This window comes from Archocentrus centrarchus, chromosome 23 (genome assembly GCF_007364275.1).
Source record: "Archocentrus centrarchus isolate MPI-CPG fArcCen1 chromosome 23, fArcCen1, whole genome shotgun sequence".
NCBI classification, from domain to species: Eukaryota; Metazoa; Chordata; class Actinopteri; order Cichliformes; family Cichlidae; genus Archocentrus; species Archocentrus centrarchus.
Window position 1 is genome coordinate 7,949,583 of NC_044368.1, and position 19,464 is coordinate 7,969,046.

The window sequence follows — 19,464 nt, forward strand, 5'->3', positions numbered from 1 at the left end:
AATCTGACCAAACTGGACGAGTGGAGGACAAAAGAAGAAGAGGCAGGCCTAAAAAAAAACAATATCTACAGCAGATGAACAATATCTGAAATTCACATCCTTAAGAGGTGTGAAAAAATCAGGCTAAGACCTGACACAACTTTTGTGTTTGCATATTTCAATAAATTGCTGCATCTATTTCCTAGCAAAATATAAAGAAATAGTGGCTCAAGAGTTTTGCACAATACTATATTGGAAGTGAAATGAAAGTAACAAATGCCCATTTTGTTTGTTTAGTAATGATTGTGATAGGACATGCACCCTTAATAGCATCAAGCAAAACAATAAGTATAGTAAATTTCAGGGCATTTAAAAATATAAACTCACATGTTTCTACAATAAGCCATATATTTCACTGATCATCATGGTGTAATGATATCGCTTGCCTTCACTCCTTCTTTGGAAACATAAGAAAAATTTTCCAAAAAATAAATAACAGATCCATAGGGCCTGATTTATTTTGGTCTATATTTCATGAAACAATAAACTGTGAGAGAGGTCATTCAGTGCTATATAATTACCATAAACAAATATGATTAGGGTACCTATTTTCTCATCTAAATCTTATGAATTAAAGTGCATTTTCCAGAAAGTTCTAAAATTAATGTCTAAGCTCTGAACTTTGTTCTTGTGTTTGTTTGTTTGTTTTTTTTTAGAATAAGGCTCCTGTTACAAACTTAAGAATATCCTCTAAAAAAGTAAGTATTATGAATATGTTGCCTACGCATCTGCTTATCTTAAGTGTAGGTATGAAACATTCATTGTCCATGGCCACTGTGTAATGCATTCAACAGGAACCTCCTGTGCGTGATAAGCCTCCCAAAGGCACGGAAATAATAAGCCATAATTTTTTTTTTCTTGCACTCTGCCTCATTTTCCTGTCAGCTAGCCACTTATTAAGACAAACAAGGCTGCTGACATTTGAACTGTTTACTTTGCAGCAACAGCTGTACGCCAGCTCTGAGTTCGGGGTCTCTCAGGTCTCCCTGCACCGTTGTCAGGCGTACGGCTCAGCTTGCGCTGACTGCTGCCTCGCCAGAGACCCCTACTGTGCCTGGGATGGACTCAGCTGCTCCCGCTTCTACCCCACCGGAAAAAGGTATACAAAGCTTTCCAGTTTGAGGGTTTATAAGTACAGCATTCTGCCTGTATTAAATTTAATAGTAGTCACTAAAGATTACTTTCTTGTATTGTATCGAAGGAAAAAAAAACACCATGCAAACCCCAAAACAAATTGTTCAGTGATAATTAGTGCTGACAGGTATTGATAGGAAGCCCATTCATGGAGGCAGCCATCCAAAACTTTCACAAATCTTAAATAAACATTAGCAACTTTAAGATTTTTCTATATTATACACGTTTTGTTGAAGTTAACTTTTCTCAATGTGCAGGACAAATATAGTGAGGTTCACAGTCGCCAATCAAGACACAGCAAATATCAAATCAATCAGCTTTCCAAAGTGTGGGAAGCAATTCGTGCATGACAAGAATAGAACATTTTGTGGAAAACCTGTGAGGGCAAAAAAGCTCACATGACTGCAATCCATCAGTGCACACTTCTGAGTAAGACGTGTCACAGATTCCACTTTTGTAGTTTCCCTTCCGGCGTCTAGACATAACACAGACAGGGCGGCATGAGCGACGCCTCGTCTCTAAACCGGTGTCGTTCTGGTTTCTTTAAGGACCAGCTGCGTGCCTCTTGACAGTCCAGGTCAAGTTTGGTTTGGTTGTAGAACAAAAGGCGCGCGTCTGTTTTTCTGCAGAGAATGTCTGTGAAATGTGTCAGCTGTTTACATGCTCTTTTCCTCAAGCTGTTATATATATGAGTGTTCTCCACTGAGTGGAATAATATGGTCAGATTTTCCTCATATTGTTTTGGCAGCGACTGCACCATCCACCATTCCAATGTCACAGACGGAAGGCTGTCATGATTGGGTATTTTATTTTGTTGCCATCGGCTGACTTTTTTCTCCTTTTTCAGGAGAAGCAGGAGGCAGGATATTATGCATGGAAATCCACTCACTCAGTGTAGAGGATTCAATTTAAAAGGTAATTAAATTAATCTCATTTTAAAAGTAACAGTGACTCATGTGATTATAATCAGTGTGAAAGATTCAAAACAGAGCTAAAAGAGGGGCAAATACTAGACTAATATTTGTAGAAACACAACTCAGAATGAAAATTAATGTTGTTTTGTGTTTCAATTTTCTCCCTTAATATAAGCCCACACTAGAGGTTTACACACAGTCTGTACCTACAGATATTTCTGTGTGCATTCTGCAGCATTTATGCTTATTTTTGAGTCCATACTCGGCACATCATTCTGCACAAAAATGTATCCAATCCACTGGCAGGTGCAGTTTAATGAGAGGAGAGAATTGGCTCCCCAGAGTGTTCAATTTCCATGAACAGTTTACTTTACTAAATTAGCACGAGCATCGGGGACCAGCCATATGGCCATTACCACTAATTAGTCGCAACCCTGTCATACACCCGACTGAGTGATGAACCGTTTAGACTGAAGAAAAATGACAGCGTTAATAACTGGATTGGTCTGATATGAAGAAGTCTATATTGTTGGTAGAAAATGAAGTCTGGGTGGGGCTTGGTTGTGCCGCAGGTGTCAGACTAAGCTTTGAGTCAACATTTCACTCTCGCTGTTGAGGCTTGAGACAGATTTGAGTCCATCTGTGCTCTTTGTGTCTGTCACCAAGTGACGTATGAATTGCCTTTCTTGACCCTGTGCATGCATGTGTGTATGTGTGTGTGTGTGTGTTAGCTTACAGGAACGCAGTGGAGATGACACAGTACGGCGTTAAAAACAACACCACTTTTCTGGAGTGCCTTCCCAAGTCTCCTCAGGCATCCATTCGCTGGCTGATTCAGCGGGACAATGACCGAAGGAAAGAGGTCTGTTTGACATTTGAGGTGGTCAGAGGTCAATGTTACAGCCCACTTTAGCTGTGAAATTTAACAAGATAATAGGGGGGCTTAGTGCACAATGGAAATCCTTCAGGATGCAAGTGATTTGATTAAATGTCCTTTTTTTCAGCCCATAGGGGGCTGCTCCAGTGTTTGGTTAAATATTACATCAAAGATTAAACATGTCGTAGCAATCCAGTGAGCTCATATGAATTATCAGGCCGTGTACTGCCTGAGGAAGGACACTCTTAATGCTTATTGGCAGGGGAGCATTATAATGAGTGTTGATACAGATCAAACATGATATGGACCTTGACTAATGGCTCGATACACTCAATACTCAGTGGGGAAACATTTTGCAAATATTTGACACCCCTTAAATGGTGGGAGCACTTTAAAAGGCAGTGAAAGTTTAAACAAAGCTGGGCATAATGAAGACACATCTTTTATGCATTTAGCTCTCACCTCTGTGGAGCAGGGTTAGAGTAATGGCAGTTTGATAGCCCTTTACTTGTGAAAAAAAAAAGAAGTTAGTCTTAAAAATAAAGTACTTTAGTTTTATGGTGTGTAATTTTTGGAGCCTTTTCCAAACTGAGGCCAAGTTGATTTGGAAGTAGTCGAAAAAGAATAAACTGTGTTACATTAAGGGTGTAGGAATGAGTTTATATTTAAATTTTTGGCTGTTACAAGTCACATAAGACCTCAGACACAAAGGCCTCAAAGATCTGCCTGTGACCCCTTGGTAGCCTCCAGTCACTAGGGAAAAATGTGACTAGTTGGCAAGCGTAGGTTGCTGGCTGTCACTTGGTGAAATTGGTTGCGAAGAGGGTGCTTCACCAAAAACCTCCTTGTGATTGCATTGGTTACACAGCTTGCTGTGGTAACCTGTAGTTTGCATGGGAGATGTCACCTTGTCTGCAAACACTTGCTAACTAACCTCTGAGCTGTAGTGAAACGTAAAAAAAATGCAACGCAAACCGGAAACTGAGAATGTTGGCCTTCAAAGTAAAACTCATGCCTTATGACTGCAGCCAACATATTTCAAAAGGAGCAACTTTTACTTTGAAGGCAAACGGATTCTATTTCCAGTTTGTCTCATACTCATCACAGTTTTGTTATCACTTACTGAGTAGCTGGCGAGTGTTTGCAGACAAGCCAGAGTTTCCATGCAAACTACAGGCAACGGCACCAATCTGCTAGTGACCAAGGCACTAGCAAGTAGGTTTTCAGTGCAGCACCGTATACCTTTTTGCAACCAGTTTCACCTAGCAGCACCAAGCAACCTCCCACAACCACTTGTTAATCCCCTCGGTAAGCAACCAGTGCTTACCGAGGTGGTCACCCCCTGGCAACCACTGGTCACCAGGAAAAAATGACTATTCCCCCGAATGGTTGCTGGCAGTCACTGTGAAACTGATTGCTAAAGCTCCAGTCATGCAGACCTAGAGACCAGTCATACCACATAATTAAACTTTTTTCAAGCTTTTCAAAAAATACACACTTACAGTTTTGATCATCTTACATGTTTTGATTAGTCATCATTGATTAGTCATCATGAAAAACTGACCCTTGAATCAAAGTAGCAAAGTCCTTCGAGGCAACTCTCCCACCAGGATAGTTATTTCAGGCATTTATTCAGCCAGTGGGTACAAGCACATTCATAAAGGAATGTTTCTTCATTTGGCTTTTGAGGGTGTGACGCACCATAAAACTGCCATGTTTTCCATTACATAATTCTTCAACATGCTTCTTATCAGGATTTCTTAAAAGTCTCTCCCTTATAATGTCTCTAACTGTACTATGTACAATAAATCTATGTCCAACATTTGTGAGGACTCCTTAAATCTGCATTTAGTTCTGAGTCAGGTTTTTTGTTGTTCTGCAGGTAAAGCTGAGTGACCGTGTCCTCTCCACTGAACACGGCCTCCTCATCCGCTCCGTACAGCTGTCCGACCAGGGCCTTTACTACTGCCTGACCACCGAGAATGGCTTTAAACGCACTGTCGCCAAAATCCGTTTGCGTGTGCTGAGTGAAGCCATGGTGAGCATGCTGACAGACAAGCAGCAGTCTCCTTGGGCATGGGCCAGCTCTTTGCACCCCAAGGTCCTTTTGGCAGCTTTCAGTCCCGAAGAGAGCCTGGCAGTGCAACAATACTGCAAAGAGAGAAAGGAGCTCAAAAACCTCCAACAGAGGCAGCAGCAGCAACCACCGCAGCCGCCCGGGCCTCTCAGGGGGGATTTGGCCAAACTGAAACCGTTGCTGGACCGGAGGAAGAGCCGCAATAGACGCAATCACCCAGAGGACTGACAGAGGGTGTTGGCAGCTGCAGAAACAGACATGCACACTTTCCTATAATCCTATACGCCACAAAACAGTTACAGACCCCCATATTCCAACTTTCATCTCAACTCTAGAGCTCCATTGTTGATAGACATAAGAAGAAGGGTGGGGAAATGTTATTTAGCAATATGTCCTTCTTCTTGCATGAGGAACTGTGACCAGAGGGCTGTGACATGAGCCATTCTTTTTTTTTTTTTTTGTCACAGTCACAACACAAACCAAAGTGGTCCTATTATGACAGCCACTAAGAATCTGTTGGCTCTGCTAATATTGCTAATGGTAATACACATCAGGACACAGCTATATTTTAAACATTAGAGTGAAATTTGAACTAGTTGGACATACTCCCATGTGAATGTTTTATTTTTTAACCAAACTGTTGAATTCTGGGACAACAGGACTTTGAAAATAAATGTAGTTAGCATACTGTTTACAGTACCAATGGTCATTATAGAGCATATGGCAATAAAAAGTCTCGTGTTAGCGTGATGAAAGTTAAAAATCTTTTAGCTCAAAGGCCAAGCTTTACATCCAGCGCTGAGGTTCCCCAAACAGAAATTCTCAGCTAATTCAGTATGAAATTCCATGTGACTTGTTGCATACATTTTACATGATCTCTATATTTATTCCTATTACTCGGATGTACATGTACTGTATGAATATGTGCCTCATGTGTAATCTGCATATTGTATCACAATTCTCCTGTTTCCAGCACAGAAGCATGTTTAAAGAAGGTCTCTTAAATCCTTGGCTGGATTAGATTTTAGCAACCAAGCTAGCAGACATGCACATTTTAATTAGTTTACAAGTATGCAACTGCTGAAATATGACAGTATCCATCACTGGATCCACATTTTCTCTGCTATTTCCAGCAACTTGGACATACATTTAATTCAGAAATTATTGTTAATGAAGTAGTCTGTGAGTTAAAACCTTTAACATATGTGAAAAGGCTATTTTTTCCTAAACATTGTTAATGTAGATAGTGATTGTTTGTTGCTTGTGTACAGAGGTTTGTTTTTGTTGTTTCTCTGTTTGTTCAGTTGTGTCATTCTTTTAATTTAATGTTGTGCCAGATATTGTGTTTTAAATGTGTATATAATTTCAACATATTTTGCCAACTAACTACGACTGTATCTGCAAATTGCAGAGATATACAGTATTATTTTAATTTTGAGAAAAGGCTGTCTAGCGTGTATCTTCTCTCGTACAGATTTCTCCTGCATCATGTCAACAGTGTAATTTTAGTGTTATGAAATATATGTATTTCTATTTATTAATGTTATGATAGCCTGAATAAATTTGTTCAGTTGAATCTCAGTTTTACCAACAAATCATAGTGTTTATTGTAAGACTACATCAGTTTTTAAATACACTCTACCATTGTGTCTGAACTTTTACTGGTACTGTACATTTTTACTACTATAGTGCTGTGAAAAAGTCTTGGCCACCCCTAATTTCTTTATGTGTTGCTTTCTAGTAATTTTTATAGTGGTCTTGAGCAATAGTTCTCAAGCTTTCTGAAGGTCTTTCAAAGCTTTTCTTTGGACATCGGCTGCTTTTTCACTCAATTTCAGTCCAGTCCTTATACCTGACCATTTTATTTTCTTTTTTTTTGTTAAACAAAAAGAGGTATTAGTTAAAAACTATTACTGTGTCCTTTAAAAAAAATATTTGAGGAAACTAGGCAAGTGGAGGACAAAAGAAGTGTCAGGTCTAAAACAAAACAGTATCTAAAAGTCATGCCCTTAATAAATGGAGAAAAATCTGGCAAAGACCTGGCACAAATCTGAGAGATGCATTTGTCCCTTCAGTTGATCCATCTACTGTTCACTGAAGCCCAATCAGAAATGGTTTCAGCTATTCTTAAGGAAGGAAAACAGCTTTGAATGTCCTTCAAGAAAGCTGAAGGACTTTTCCGGAAGACTACTGAAAAAAAATGAAAAGAAAGCTTACCTAAGAGAGTTCAGGCTATGTTGACAAATAAATGTATTTTTATCAAATGGTAAACTTTCAAGCTTGTTAGATTTGTGCAAACTCTGGTTTTGCCAAAAGCATTCACTCACCCATCCAAATCATTGAATTCAGGTGTTCCAATCACTTCACACAGGTGGCCACAGGTGTATAAAACCAGGCACCTAGTCATGCAGAGTACTTCTACAAACATTTGTGAAAGAATGGGTCGCTCTCAGTAAATTTCAACATGGTACTAGCAATGGCGCAATTTGGAATAACAGTAGCTCAGTCTCGAAGTGGTAGGCCTTGTAAAATCATGGAGCATGGTCAATAGATGCTGAGTTACATAGTGTGCAGAGGTTGCCAACTTTCTGCTACAGACCTCCAAACTTCATGTGGCCTTCAGATAAGCTCAAGGACAGCCCACAGTAAGCTTCATGGAATGGGTTTCCATGGCCAAGCAGCTGCATCCAAACCTTACATCATCAAGCTCAATGCAAACTGTCGGATGCAGTGGTGTAAAGCATGGATTCTTGAGCAGTGGAGATGTGTTCTTTAGAGTGACAAATTGCACTTCTTCATCTGGCAATCTGATGGGTGAGTCTGGGTTTGGTGGTTGCTAGTAGAACAGTACTTGTCTGAGTGCATTGTGTCAAATGTAAAGTTTGGTGGAGGGGGGGATTATGGTGTGGGGTTGTTTTTTAGTAGTTAGGCTCGGACCCTTAGTTCCAGTGAAAGGAACTCTTAATGCTTCAGCATACCGAGACATTTTGGACAATTTCATGCTCCCAACTTTGTGGGAAGAGTTTGGGGATGGCCGCTTCTTGTTCCAACATGACTGTGCACAAAGCAGGTCCATAAAAACATGGATGAACAAGTTTGGTGTGGAAGAACTTGACTCAACTGCACTGTCCTGACCTCAACCCAAGAGAACAGCTTTGGGATGAATTAGGGCAGAGCCTGCGAGCCAGCCCTCCTCACAAATGCACTTCTGGAAGAATGGTCAAAAATTCCCATAAATGCACTCCTACACCTTGTGGAATGCCTTTCCAGAAGAGTTGAAGCCTTTATAGCTGCAAAGGGTGGGTCAACATCACATTAAACCCTATGGATTAAGAATGGGATGTCACTCAAGTTCATATGCATGTGAAGGCAGATGAACGAATATTACTGGCAATAACGTGTATGTGTATATAGTGTATATTTCCATGTATGTTTGCACATGTTTCAATAAATCAGTTGCAGCTCAAGACCTTTGTACCATACGGTGTAATGTGCTACAAAACAGACTTTAACTTTCTTTTTAATAGAACCCATGCTGATAAGATAATACAATAGCAGGCTTATTATATTGCTTGGAAGAAGAAGTTTGCTATTTAAAAAAAATAAATAAATAAAAAAATTTACTACACTTGCCAAGAGTTACAGAGAAGATCTAAGTAAGTAAAAATAATTTTTTTTTATTTTCACACAGAATAGTTTTTTTCCAGTCTTTTCACTCAACTAAACTACCAAAGTGTTTTGTAGCTTCAGCTTAAGATTTAGATTTTACCTGGATGTGGAAGCTTAAAAGGATTCAAACATTGCAAACAAAATCTTGCACATTTGCAACAAATTATACTTGCCAAAGAAATTCAAATATCAGTGCAAAGGTACTTGGGATACCCCAAGTTTGTGCAAACCGCACATCAACAGAAGTAAGACTTGTCTTTCTTTAATCTCAATAAAACACTTCCCAATATAAGTGACAGGTAGGATTCCTGTGGAACAGCAGAATCCAAAACACCCATAGGAGGTTGCAGAGGGTCATTTAAAACCTATAAAACTAAAGAGTGGCTTCCTGCTGAGCAAAAAAAAACTGTTTTCTCACCAGACAGACACAAGTTCCATTCACAACTACAGAATAGTAATCCCCGAGCTTTATTTTATTACTCTGCCTGATTTATTGGCCCCGTAAAGTAAAGCGAAAGTATGCACAATGCAGAAATTTGTTTTAGCACAGGGAGCCATCCAAGCTGTATCTTGAGCCAAAGGGGATTTACAGCAAATCTGTTTTCATAATTGGTAAGAACAATGCAAGGGAACAAAGGAACAGGATCCCAGATGGAAAAACTCTCATTTCCAGTATTTATTTATTTTAAACACACTAATTCAGCAAAGCATACATTCGCACAATATTTCAGTTCATATACATTTCTTTCACAGGATGTCAAACTAATCCATGTCTCCCTTCTCAGAGATCTCCTGGATTACCTGACAGTTAAGAGTAGTTTCCACTACCTTTACCTCTAGAAATCCCTGATAGTTAATATTACAGTGTTTGCGATTAAACTGATAATTGCCAAAGGAATTCTTTACAGCTTTACAAAATCACAGCACTCTTCCAGGTTATCACAGGAGTTATAATATTCAGGATAACAAAAAAAAAAAAACCTCCAAAAGTGCGAGTCTATATCAAAAAGTTTGATGTTCTGTAGCAGCTTCAATGCACTGTGCTCTTATTTATGACAAACAGCTGAATGCATGAATGATTCATTCACGCATGGATGGCTTTATCTTTCCTCCTCACACAGACGTAAGAGATTAAACACAAGACAAAGATGATCACACCTGCAATAAGCAGTACTTGTTGTATTATCTCCAACATCTGGATACGGGAGGTAAGCTCCCTCTTAAACATGTCCGCTGTTTCGTCATCCAGCATCGCAGTCTGGTAACACAGAGGAGACATGAGTATGAGAAAGTGAACACGATTCACTCTTCGTGACAGAGCGGCTTTTTTTTTTTTTTATCTTACCTCATTCAGCCAAGCAAGGGGGAATAAGGTGTAATTTTTCACTTTCTTTAGCACCCTGCAGGACAAGAGTTTATTAATTTTCATTCACTGCTTGATTCTCTCTCAAAACATCCTACTTTAGGAAATTTGCTAATTCACTTTCTTATTAAGAATAAGATGGGAATATAGATAGCTCTTTCATGTAAGTACTCTAAAGCTACATTTAGCCACAGGTAGCTTAGCAGAAGAGATTCATAGTAACATAAAGAAATGCATACTCTGAAATCCACGCCAGCCAGAGGGGAAAACAGTTAGCCCCACATGCACATGAGATCTCCTTTCGGAAATTTTTTTTAATGAAAATATCTACTAGGAATAATCTAGTTTGCTACTTAGCACTCATTAGCTGGTATCTGCATCTGTGCACTGCACCTGGAGAGTTTATGGATGCAACTTGATAATGGCTGAGTCACACTAGGGTAAAAACAGGAAGGCAGCTTCCTTGTGACTAGGAGGGGGGCTGCCTTTGTAGTTGTTCAATATTTGTACTAATTTTTTTTTGCTCTCAGAGGTTGATTGCAAGTAGTTGACCAACTGGTTACCCAGAGGTTGAGCGTGCAGCACCCTCAAACTCTGACTGACCACGTTTGATCGCAAGGCAAACACCCAAGTCTCCCCTCTCCCAACAATCCAGTCTGACTGAGACTGACTGCAATCGCTTTCAGGCAGACTGGCAAAGGTTTCACACATTGCAATCAGTCTGAGGCTTCTGTGTTGATGAGAGCAACTTGTCTGCAACGTTTCTCTTTGCAGTAAGACACAACTGGTTGCCAATTGGTTGTATTCTAGTTATATTCCTATATACACTAAACACAAGATTCCCAAGCCCCTGTGTCATTTTAGCGTTAAATGTGTCCGGCTGCAAATATGTCATGGTTTGTGGATCCACTAATGAATTTCTGTTTCAAATCTATGAGGTTCTAGCTGGACTCTTAATGTAAGTGGTTAATGTGAATTTCTGTGTGCAGACAGGAACAGTTTTGCAATTTTCTCTGATTTATCACAGTTAATCATTATCACAGGTTCTGTGTAATTGCCAACTTCACCCCATTCAGTTACAGATAGTGGACTGATAACAGATTGACTCTTAGACCGTCTCATTCCCATTTTATTGCCACATTGATGCACCAAGGTAGCTTTGAAGACAGCAACTGACTGCGAGTGATCGATCACAAGTTCATTGTATGCAGTTGTTTTGGGTTTCCCCTGTGTGACTGTAGCATAACCTGGCATGGCAGTACCCAAAATGCTAATGTTGAGGCTTCAAAATGCCATAATAACTACATCTAGTGTATGGCTGGAATAGTAGCAGGCACATCACACTACACAAAGACCATTTGGAGTTATTATAAATTGTTTTTGGAGGGGCATAATTGTGTTCCGTCTCTGTGCAAGTCCAGAAGAGCTAGTTTACTACAAAACCCCTTTAAACAATTTTTGTTCAAACCAGACAAACAACAAATTGCCCCTCATTGTTTCCTTTAAAAAGGTGAACGACAACTTACGTGATGACTTTTGATGGCCCATACATCATATTCACTTGAATTCTCTTGGCAAAATTCAGGGTAAAACCAGTAGTCTAGGGAGAAATTATAATAAATAAAAGTTAGTATCTACCATCTCCTGCTGACCCTGACATATGAATAAATAAATACATAAGATTGGCTCATACAGGTTCCACTTCCAGGAAAGTTTTATGGTGCTCTTCGTTTGGGTTTAGACCCAACACGTCCTCCCGAAGAGATGCACTGCCATTAAGGAAGTGAGGCAGAGAGATGTAGACAGGTCTACCTGTTAAGATAGGAAGCACAGAATTACAAGCTGTTGAGCAGATTGATATAACATTACAACTGTACAATATCTTATTTTCCAGTTGAGTCTTGATATTCTGTATGCTGACTGACCATCTGAACAGGAACTGATGTCCAGCACTCCAGCCAGAGTGCAGTTTTTAGTGGTTTTGTGATTTCTGCAGAAACATTTGTTGTCTGGGTTGTCCACAGGAGAGGCCAGGGTGGATGGTAGGAGGCCGTAGCGGTAAACTTCGATACCTTTAAGATTTAGAGTTGCCTCATAGCTGGCTGACACAGACCTGAAGAGAAAACAGATGAGAAGCTAATCCAGGTTCAACTTTCATGTACTAAGTCATCTTTGGCTTCATAATGCAACTTAATTCACATGACTATATTAGAAAGCTCTAGCCTCTAGTGGTTACTGATAGGCTAAAGTCCAAAGGTTTCAGTAATGATGCCATTCCAGCTATTATCAAGAGATAATGGGCTTGACCAAAATTCCACCTACAAATGAAACAATTTATCACCTGCAGATGTCTGATGAAAAGAAAAAGAGGGGTATCTTCTTGTCCAAAAAGGGAGGGAAGGAGGAAGCATCTGAGGAAAAAGAGGAGAAAAATGTCACAAAGTCTGTTCATAAAGATAATTTATCTGCATCAGGAACTGTGGAAATATGTTACAAGTGAATGAGCATGTTACTGTATGCTACATACCTGTCCCATTGATCATGTCACAATATTCATCATTCCAAAAACTTAATTTCCTGTGAGACAAAATGTAATTTGTCAGAAAAAAAATTGCAATTGGATTTAACAGTAAAAATAAATGTGGTTATAAGATGTTCTCTTTCAATATTAGTAAAATCTGATTATCTATTTAATTAATATGATTATAAATAAATAGCATACAAAAATAAAAAATCAATTAAAAAAACAGGACGCATCAAATTTGGTACACCTTGATCAAAGATCCAGGCTTCAAATGCAGTATCTTTAGTCATAACTGTACTCACTTCTCTCCTCTCCATCTGTCAATTATTCCCACTTTTGAAATGTCGTCTTTTCCATTGAAAACATTGTAGTAGCCATCATAGGTATCATTGTACTATGGAAAACATATTTCATTCAGTTTTGTTAAATAACTGACATTCATGTTGTTTGCGTCAGTGGGTAAGACTTGTCTCTCTATGCTTACCAGGTGGAAGTGTTTACTTACAGGTGAAAATAGGCCGATGGTGTCTTTCAGTATTGGGTCATCATAACCCCACAACAACTCCTTGACTGCACGTTTCTGGAACAAGGAGGAATTTGTTGCCTTTATCAGAACTTCTAGAGCGATATGCATCGTTGGGGGAACCAGCGAATAAGCCCCCTGGAAGAAAAATCCAAAGCACAAACCCTTACATTTGGAAAATGAATGAACGAAGGCATCACACAAAAAAGGTAACATGGTTCCATGTGTACATATGTAAAATGTGCAAACAACTGCCTGAGGAAAATAAGGCAGAAAACAATCTTCTTTTATGAGAGCGATTACTTACAAGCAAGCTTACGCTCAATGTAACCATTACAGTACATTAGGTACACTTAATGTAACCATAAATTATTGGTTTAGACAATAAATTATGAAAAGTTCTAATATTTTTCAAATTGGGTCATATTCTCAACAGCCACAATGCCACAATCTACAATCATGTAAAAAAATAATATTTTATAAACTGTGCAATTGTCAGAGAAACTGCAAAAAAACTCTTAATGACTCTTAATGATGGTACAATTAGAGGAAAACTGAAAAAGTATAGTTTGTTTGGAAGAGTTGCTAAGAGAAAGCTTCTTCTGTCTAAAAAACATAAGAATAAGCAAATGATAGGAAAAACTTTATTGATCCCAGAGGGAAATTCATATCTCTGACATAGCTCATCTGCTGTTTGTATGAGAATTGAAAAGCCTGATGGCTGTGGGTACAAATTATTTTCTGTATCTATCCGTTTTACAATAGTGAGAGGAGAGTCTTCTAGTACTGATGTCTTTTCGGTCCATAAAGATGTTATAAAGTGGGAGATTAGAGTTGTTCAGGATGGCTTCTAATGTCTTTAGTGTGCATTTTTACACCACCTCTCCCAGCATGTCCAGCCTGGCTCCAATTACGGAGACAGCTTGCCTCACTAGTTTGTTCAGTCTCTTTGCATCCTTGTTTCTGATGCTGCCACCCCAGCAGACTGCAAGCAGGGAACAGCACACTGATAGAACATCGTCAGCATTTTACTACAGATGTCAAGAGATCTTAGTTTTCTTAACAAATAGAGACCGCTCTGACCATTTGTTGTATAGTTTGTCTGTATTCAGGGTCTAGATTGTTATCTAGGTGTAAACCTAGATATTTATATTTTGTTACCACCTCTATATCCACCCCACATACTTTCACAGGCTAGAGGGGACCTTCATTTTTTGGAACTCTACTATCATTTCCTTTGTCTTATAGGTGATCTATATGAGATGGTTTTTGTGACTCCAGTTACTAAAGGCTTTAACAACATCCCTACATTCACATTCCTGTCTATTCCTGATACATGCCACAATGGTAGTATCATCCAAGTATTTCTGAATGTGGCAGGACTCAGATTTGTATTTAAAGTTTGCTGTATAGTACAATGTCAAAAGGAATGGAGCCAGGACAGTGCCCTGTGGAGCTCCCGTGCTGCTCATTAACATCCCAGAAACACAGTTCCCCAACCTGATAAACTGTGGCCTTTCTGGTAAGTAGTCTGTGATCCAGGAAACAAAGAAAGAATCTACACCCATCTCTGTGAGCTTGTCTTTGAGTATATTTGGTTGAATGGCATTGAAAGTGCTTGGAAAATCAAAGAACATAACTCTCACATAAGCGCCAGATTCCTCCAGATGAGCTAGGGCTCGGTGAAGCATTTGGAGGACAGCATCATTTACTCTGATGTGTTGTTTGTATCCAAATGCAACATGGCATCTGAACAAGCCACAAGACCTCTGGGACAATGTCCTTTGGACAGACAGGGCCAAAGTGGAGATGTGTGGCCATAATGTATAGCACCAAGTGAAAAACAAACATAGCACATCAGCACAAACACCTCATACCAGCTGTCAAGTAGTGGTTGGGGTGATGATTTGGGCCTTTTTATAAATTCAAATTTGAGGACATTTGACTAACAGCTCGACCCAAATTTGTTCAGCAAATCTACAACAGAATGGCTGAAAAAGAATAGAGTCAAGATGTTGTAATGGCCCAGAGTTCAGACCACAACTTGATTAAAATGCTGTGTCAGGCCCTTAAGAAAACTGTGGTTAAATGAATGCCCACAAACTTCAATGAGCTGAGGCAACATTATAAAGAAGAGTGGGTCACCATTCCTCCACAATGATGTGAGAGACTAATGAAGCCATACAGAAAATGATTAGCTCAAGTTATTGATGCTAAAGGTGGTACAACAAGCTATTGAGGTGTACTTAATTTTTCATAACCTCTTTTTCGCATGACTATATAAAAAGAAGCACTACTTATCTCCTAAAGCCTTTCAAATAAACATAAACCATTTCAAAACTCTCCTAGTGTGAGTAAACACACAAGCTTGTTGCATTATTTGCAGATTTCCGGGGCAACTGGCCAAGTAACCAGCAGCTGCCTATTCATGAAAAATATTTAAGTTGTCAGAGTAAGTCGTTAGAGTTGTCAGAAAGATTAGCATCCTGTTTTAGCATTTTTGGCTATATGCATGCCATCTGCTGGAAAACAACAAGCTAACCAAGTTAGGTACATTAAAAAATATTCATGTAAATGTAAGAAACTACCGTGGATTTGCTATGTTAGTCTAGCTATCTGCAGTCTCAATTCGGGACACCTTTCCTGCTAACCAAGCCCCATTATCCTGATCATCTGTGCATACCAAATTGTTAGTATCAGAATGTATTTTTCTATAACAAATGAAGTTCGATTATCTGTTTGTTTACATAATAGTGCTTTTGTGCACTTGTTCCAAACCTGGAGGCCAGGGCCCTGTTCCTCAGCTTAGGAATTAAGAAACTCTGAGTTTTGAGTTCCAGAAGAGCTGGTCAAAGTTAGCTCAATCAGCACTGAGGATTTTCAGCCTGAGTTGAGAGTCTGCATGCCTAATGACAAAAAGTGCAGAGCCTGTATTTTAATCCAGGGAACTGAGGAATATAAATATGAACCATGACAGCTGTCTTAAAGTACAGCAGAGGGGAAAAGAGGAATTGTAACTATTCAGCATCCAGCTTAAATCTTCCTTAACAGATAAAGTGGCAATCTTTCCAAAAGTTACTTTCCAGTTTTAAATATAATGATTGGGCTGTAAACTGATAGGGTAAACTGAAGAAGAAAATGTGGGTCAAACACATAAGACAAAGTTACATAGGCCTAAAGACCTGGTAGCAGCCATCTGGCAACCACTGATTGTGAGGGGAAAATGCATACTCCCTGACTGGTTGGCAGGTGGTTGCTGGAGGTTGCTTGAAGTGATTTCTAGAGGTTGCTGTCAGTTGCTAGCATAAAATTGGTTGCAAATAGGTACAGTATTTGGTGCTAAACCAAAAGCCTCCTTGTGATTGCTTTAGTCTTAGAAATGGTGACAGTAAATGGGTGCAGCAGTCGCCTGTAGTTTGCATGGAAGTCACTGGTTTGGCTGCAAAGTTTCCCAAACGGAGACCATTTGCTTTCAAGGTCAAATTTGTGCCAATGCATTTCAAAAGGTGCAGCTTTTACTCTCTATTATCTTGAAAATTTTATGTCAAGTGTAGCATGCCTGAGAGATTCCAACACAACAAATGATTGTTCACTGATCAGTTTCTTATATGTCAGGACCTTCAGTTGTATCACAAAAACAAAAACAAAAAAAGTGCCAGTTAATTAAATAGGAACAAAAAAATATACAATTTATGCAATACATTAATGAGTCTTGTTCTCTCATCCTTGCTTTGTGGATAGTTTCATTCATGACTAAAATGAACCACCCTGGAAGGTACAGTAAATTGCTTTCTTTACAAACATAATGTTACAAAGGGTCATTAAGACAAAAAAGGTTTGGAATCCAAAATAAATGTTTGAAGCTCAAATCAACCTACAGCAAGCCAGCACAGCTCGCTCTGGCATTGCTCGCATTGGCCGTAGACAAAACGGCACAGCAACTGTTAAAAGTAGAGCTGACATAAGTCAGGAATCACCACACACACAGGCACTGACACTTACAGCGACTGCCAGGTTCAGAGAGGTGACTTCATCTTCCTCTGGTCCCACAGACATGGATGGTTCGAAGATGGCACCCATGGGCAGCAGGAAGGAGGCAGTATTATTGGTGTTGATTGAGATGTTCGCTTTGGGAAGAAATCTTGTCCTTAATGAGGAGACAGTCTTATTCAGACATGAATGTATGTGAAGTGGCATGAGATAAATGTGATAAAGGGCTAAAACAGTATTGCTTCTATACTGAATGACTTTTAAATTAAAAGCCTTCCATTAAAATGATATTAAGGAGATAAGCAAATCAACCTTACTTATATGTGTAAGGTCCTCTTTCCTGTACTTCCGGAGGTGCACCAGCCTCCACAACCTGCTGTGGGTTTTTCACGTCAAAGAACCAGAACTGCCTGTACACTGCTGCCCCTGTAGCTACCCAGTTGTCATAAGCTGTCGTCCCAGGCTCGATGACGGCTTCCTAAAACCCCACAGACACAAACAGTCTATTTTTAACATGCCTCAAGACTGCCAGCAGGCCAGCAGCTCCTCTGATACATGAAAAAGGTGGATGCTCTGTTATTTTAAAAGATCGCTCAGATTTAGACTGTCTCTACAGTGTCTATAAAATCACACATGCTTTTGACAGATGAAAACAAGAAGGCACACTTGGCTTTTTTGCACGGCTTCTTGTTTAGCGTTTGCAGCAGCTTTCAACAACATGCTCCTCTTCCCTCTCATTTCACCTGATTCACCTTGATCTCCGCGCACACACACAGACGCACACATACACACACAGACACACACACACACAAACACACAGACACCCTCTATCACTCCCTATCCTCCTTCCAAGGGTGAAACTGAGCACCATACCTTCTTGACTGTGTTTTCAATGATCATGTCCCCCACTGGGATAAGGATGCCTCCCAGGACGGCTACCACCGCCCCAAACACAGCTCCGGCTAAAAGCCCGCACCTTCTGTTACAGCAGCCCATGGTGGTGTGTGTTTCCCTCCTTCCAAGCGTACATCCGTCCGTCTGCCTGGCTGCCTGGCTGCTTGTTCTCCTTCTGTCTCTGTGTTTGTGGTGTGTGCTAGTATGTGTAGCTTGCCTGTGTATCAGCAACAGCAGCACCAATACACGCAGGCGGTACTATAAGAGGAGTTGACAGAGCAACAAAGGCCAGGTGAAGGCACACACATCTGGTAGGTGTCAGATAAACTAAGTTATATAATGACAAGACAGGGTTATGGTTCACCTGAGAGGAATTTAACCTGGCATTAGTAAGCACTTTCAGACAAGGTGATAACAGTTGGTTTGGGGAGAAAGGTTCAAAGAGAACATGGGATGCAAGGAAAAAGTGATCAGGTCATTATTGCATATGGTTTTGTTAGATTTTATTTTATCCTAATTGCAGGCAGTATAATAAAATCACTCACAAAGATGTACCACAGTGTAAGATATCACCATCTAACTGGCCATCTCTTGTCTGTTTTACTCGTTCTACTCATTCACAGCTCTGGGGAACAACACACAAGCTTAGAAAGAAGGAACACATAAATGATTAAGCATATTCCCATTATGGAGATACGGTACATTCATAAAACCTTATCTGTATTTGTGGCTGTGTCCCTTAAAATGAATTGCACCTTATCTCTCAAAGATAATCCCCATGCTTATCATGACTCTTTATTGTAATAAATGAGTTATTTTTATTTCTATTGGAGGTTGGTCAGCAGCTGTATAAATTTGATTATGATCGTGGCAGTGCAAGGATAGCAAAACCCTTCAAGGTGGCTGTCTTCTTTGATATGCTTTTAATTGTGTGGTCTGGTGGTTCCTGACTATTTGAACTATGTAGTTCAAATTTGGCTTACCCAATAGAAATGATTGATGGGTCATTCTGGCCATGATAGAGGAATACATGCTGAAAAAGATATGTCTATTGCACCAAGTCCATACATTAAGTGGTGTGTGTGTGTGTGTGTGTGTGTGTGTGGGGGGGGGGGGGGGGGGGGGGGGGGCACATTAGTGTAGATCTTTACTGACATGTGTACCTAATGCCAAACGATTGAATACTACACTTCCCATAATGCAACTGCCTTTTCCCTAGCCCCTCCCTGATAAACAAACATATTCTAAAAATGTGCACCCTTAGTCTCTAACTCGGGCTTTCCACTATGAAGGTGACGCTTCAACCCGAAACCATAACAGCCCCTATGACATCACTGTGACATGATGAGGTGTAATTTTCTCTGACTACAGAAAGCTCCTCCGGTGTAACAACAGTCATTATACAACTGCTTTCTGCAGGGTGTATTTTACTCAATGTGACAAGCAAATTACTCCTTAGA

At 39.8% G+C, this 19,464-nt stretch overlaps 2 protein-coding genes across 3 annotated transcripts in view; one reads left to right on the top strand and one right to left on the bottom strand.

The window, feature by feature from the left end:
* Positions 1 to 7,923, top strand: part of sema3c (sema domain, immunoglobulin domain (Ig), short basic domain, secreted, (semaphorin) 3C) — a 42,022-nt gene extending 34,099 nt beyond the window's left edge. For both annotated transcript variants that reach the window (XM_030719876.1, XM_030719877.1), the window contains exons 14-18: positions 696 to 737; positions 981 to 1,138; positions 2,021 to 2,088; positions 2,819 to 2,949; positions 4,847 to 7,923. In XM_030719876.1, coding sequence (XP_030575736.1) covers positions 696 to 737; positions 981 to 1,138; positions 2,021 to 2,088; positions 2,819 to 2,949; positions 4,847 to 5,269 — 822 coding nt within the window. In that variant the 3' untranslated portion in view covers positions 5,270 to 7,923. The remainder of the gene's footprint in view (positions 1 to 695; positions 738 to 980; positions 1,139 to 2,020; positions 2,089 to 2,818; positions 2,950 to 4,846) is intronic.
* Positions 7,924 to 9,408: 1,485 nt separating this feature from the next.
* cd36 (CD36 molecule (CD36 blood group)) lies at positions 9,409 to 18,220 on the bottom strand. Its single transcript, XM_030720460.1, has 12 exons — positions 17,984 to 18,220; positions 17,428 to 17,588; positions 17,123 to 17,267; positions 13,103 to 13,258; positions 12,900 to 12,991; positions 12,601 to 12,650; positions 12,415 to 12,484; positions 11,999 to 12,186; positions 11,767 to 11,885; positions 11,600 to 11,673; positions 10,056 to 10,110; positions 9,409 to 9,968 (listed from the first exon to the last, which is right to left on the bottom strand). Exons 1-12 carry the CDS (start codon positions 18,104 to 18,106, stop codon positions 9,795 to 9,797), a joined length of 1,407 nt encoding a protein of 468 aa, XP_030576320.1. The 5' UTR covers positions 18,107 to 18,220; the 3' UTR covers positions 9,409 to 9,794.
* Positions 18,221 to 19,464: the final 1,244 nt, after the last annotated feature.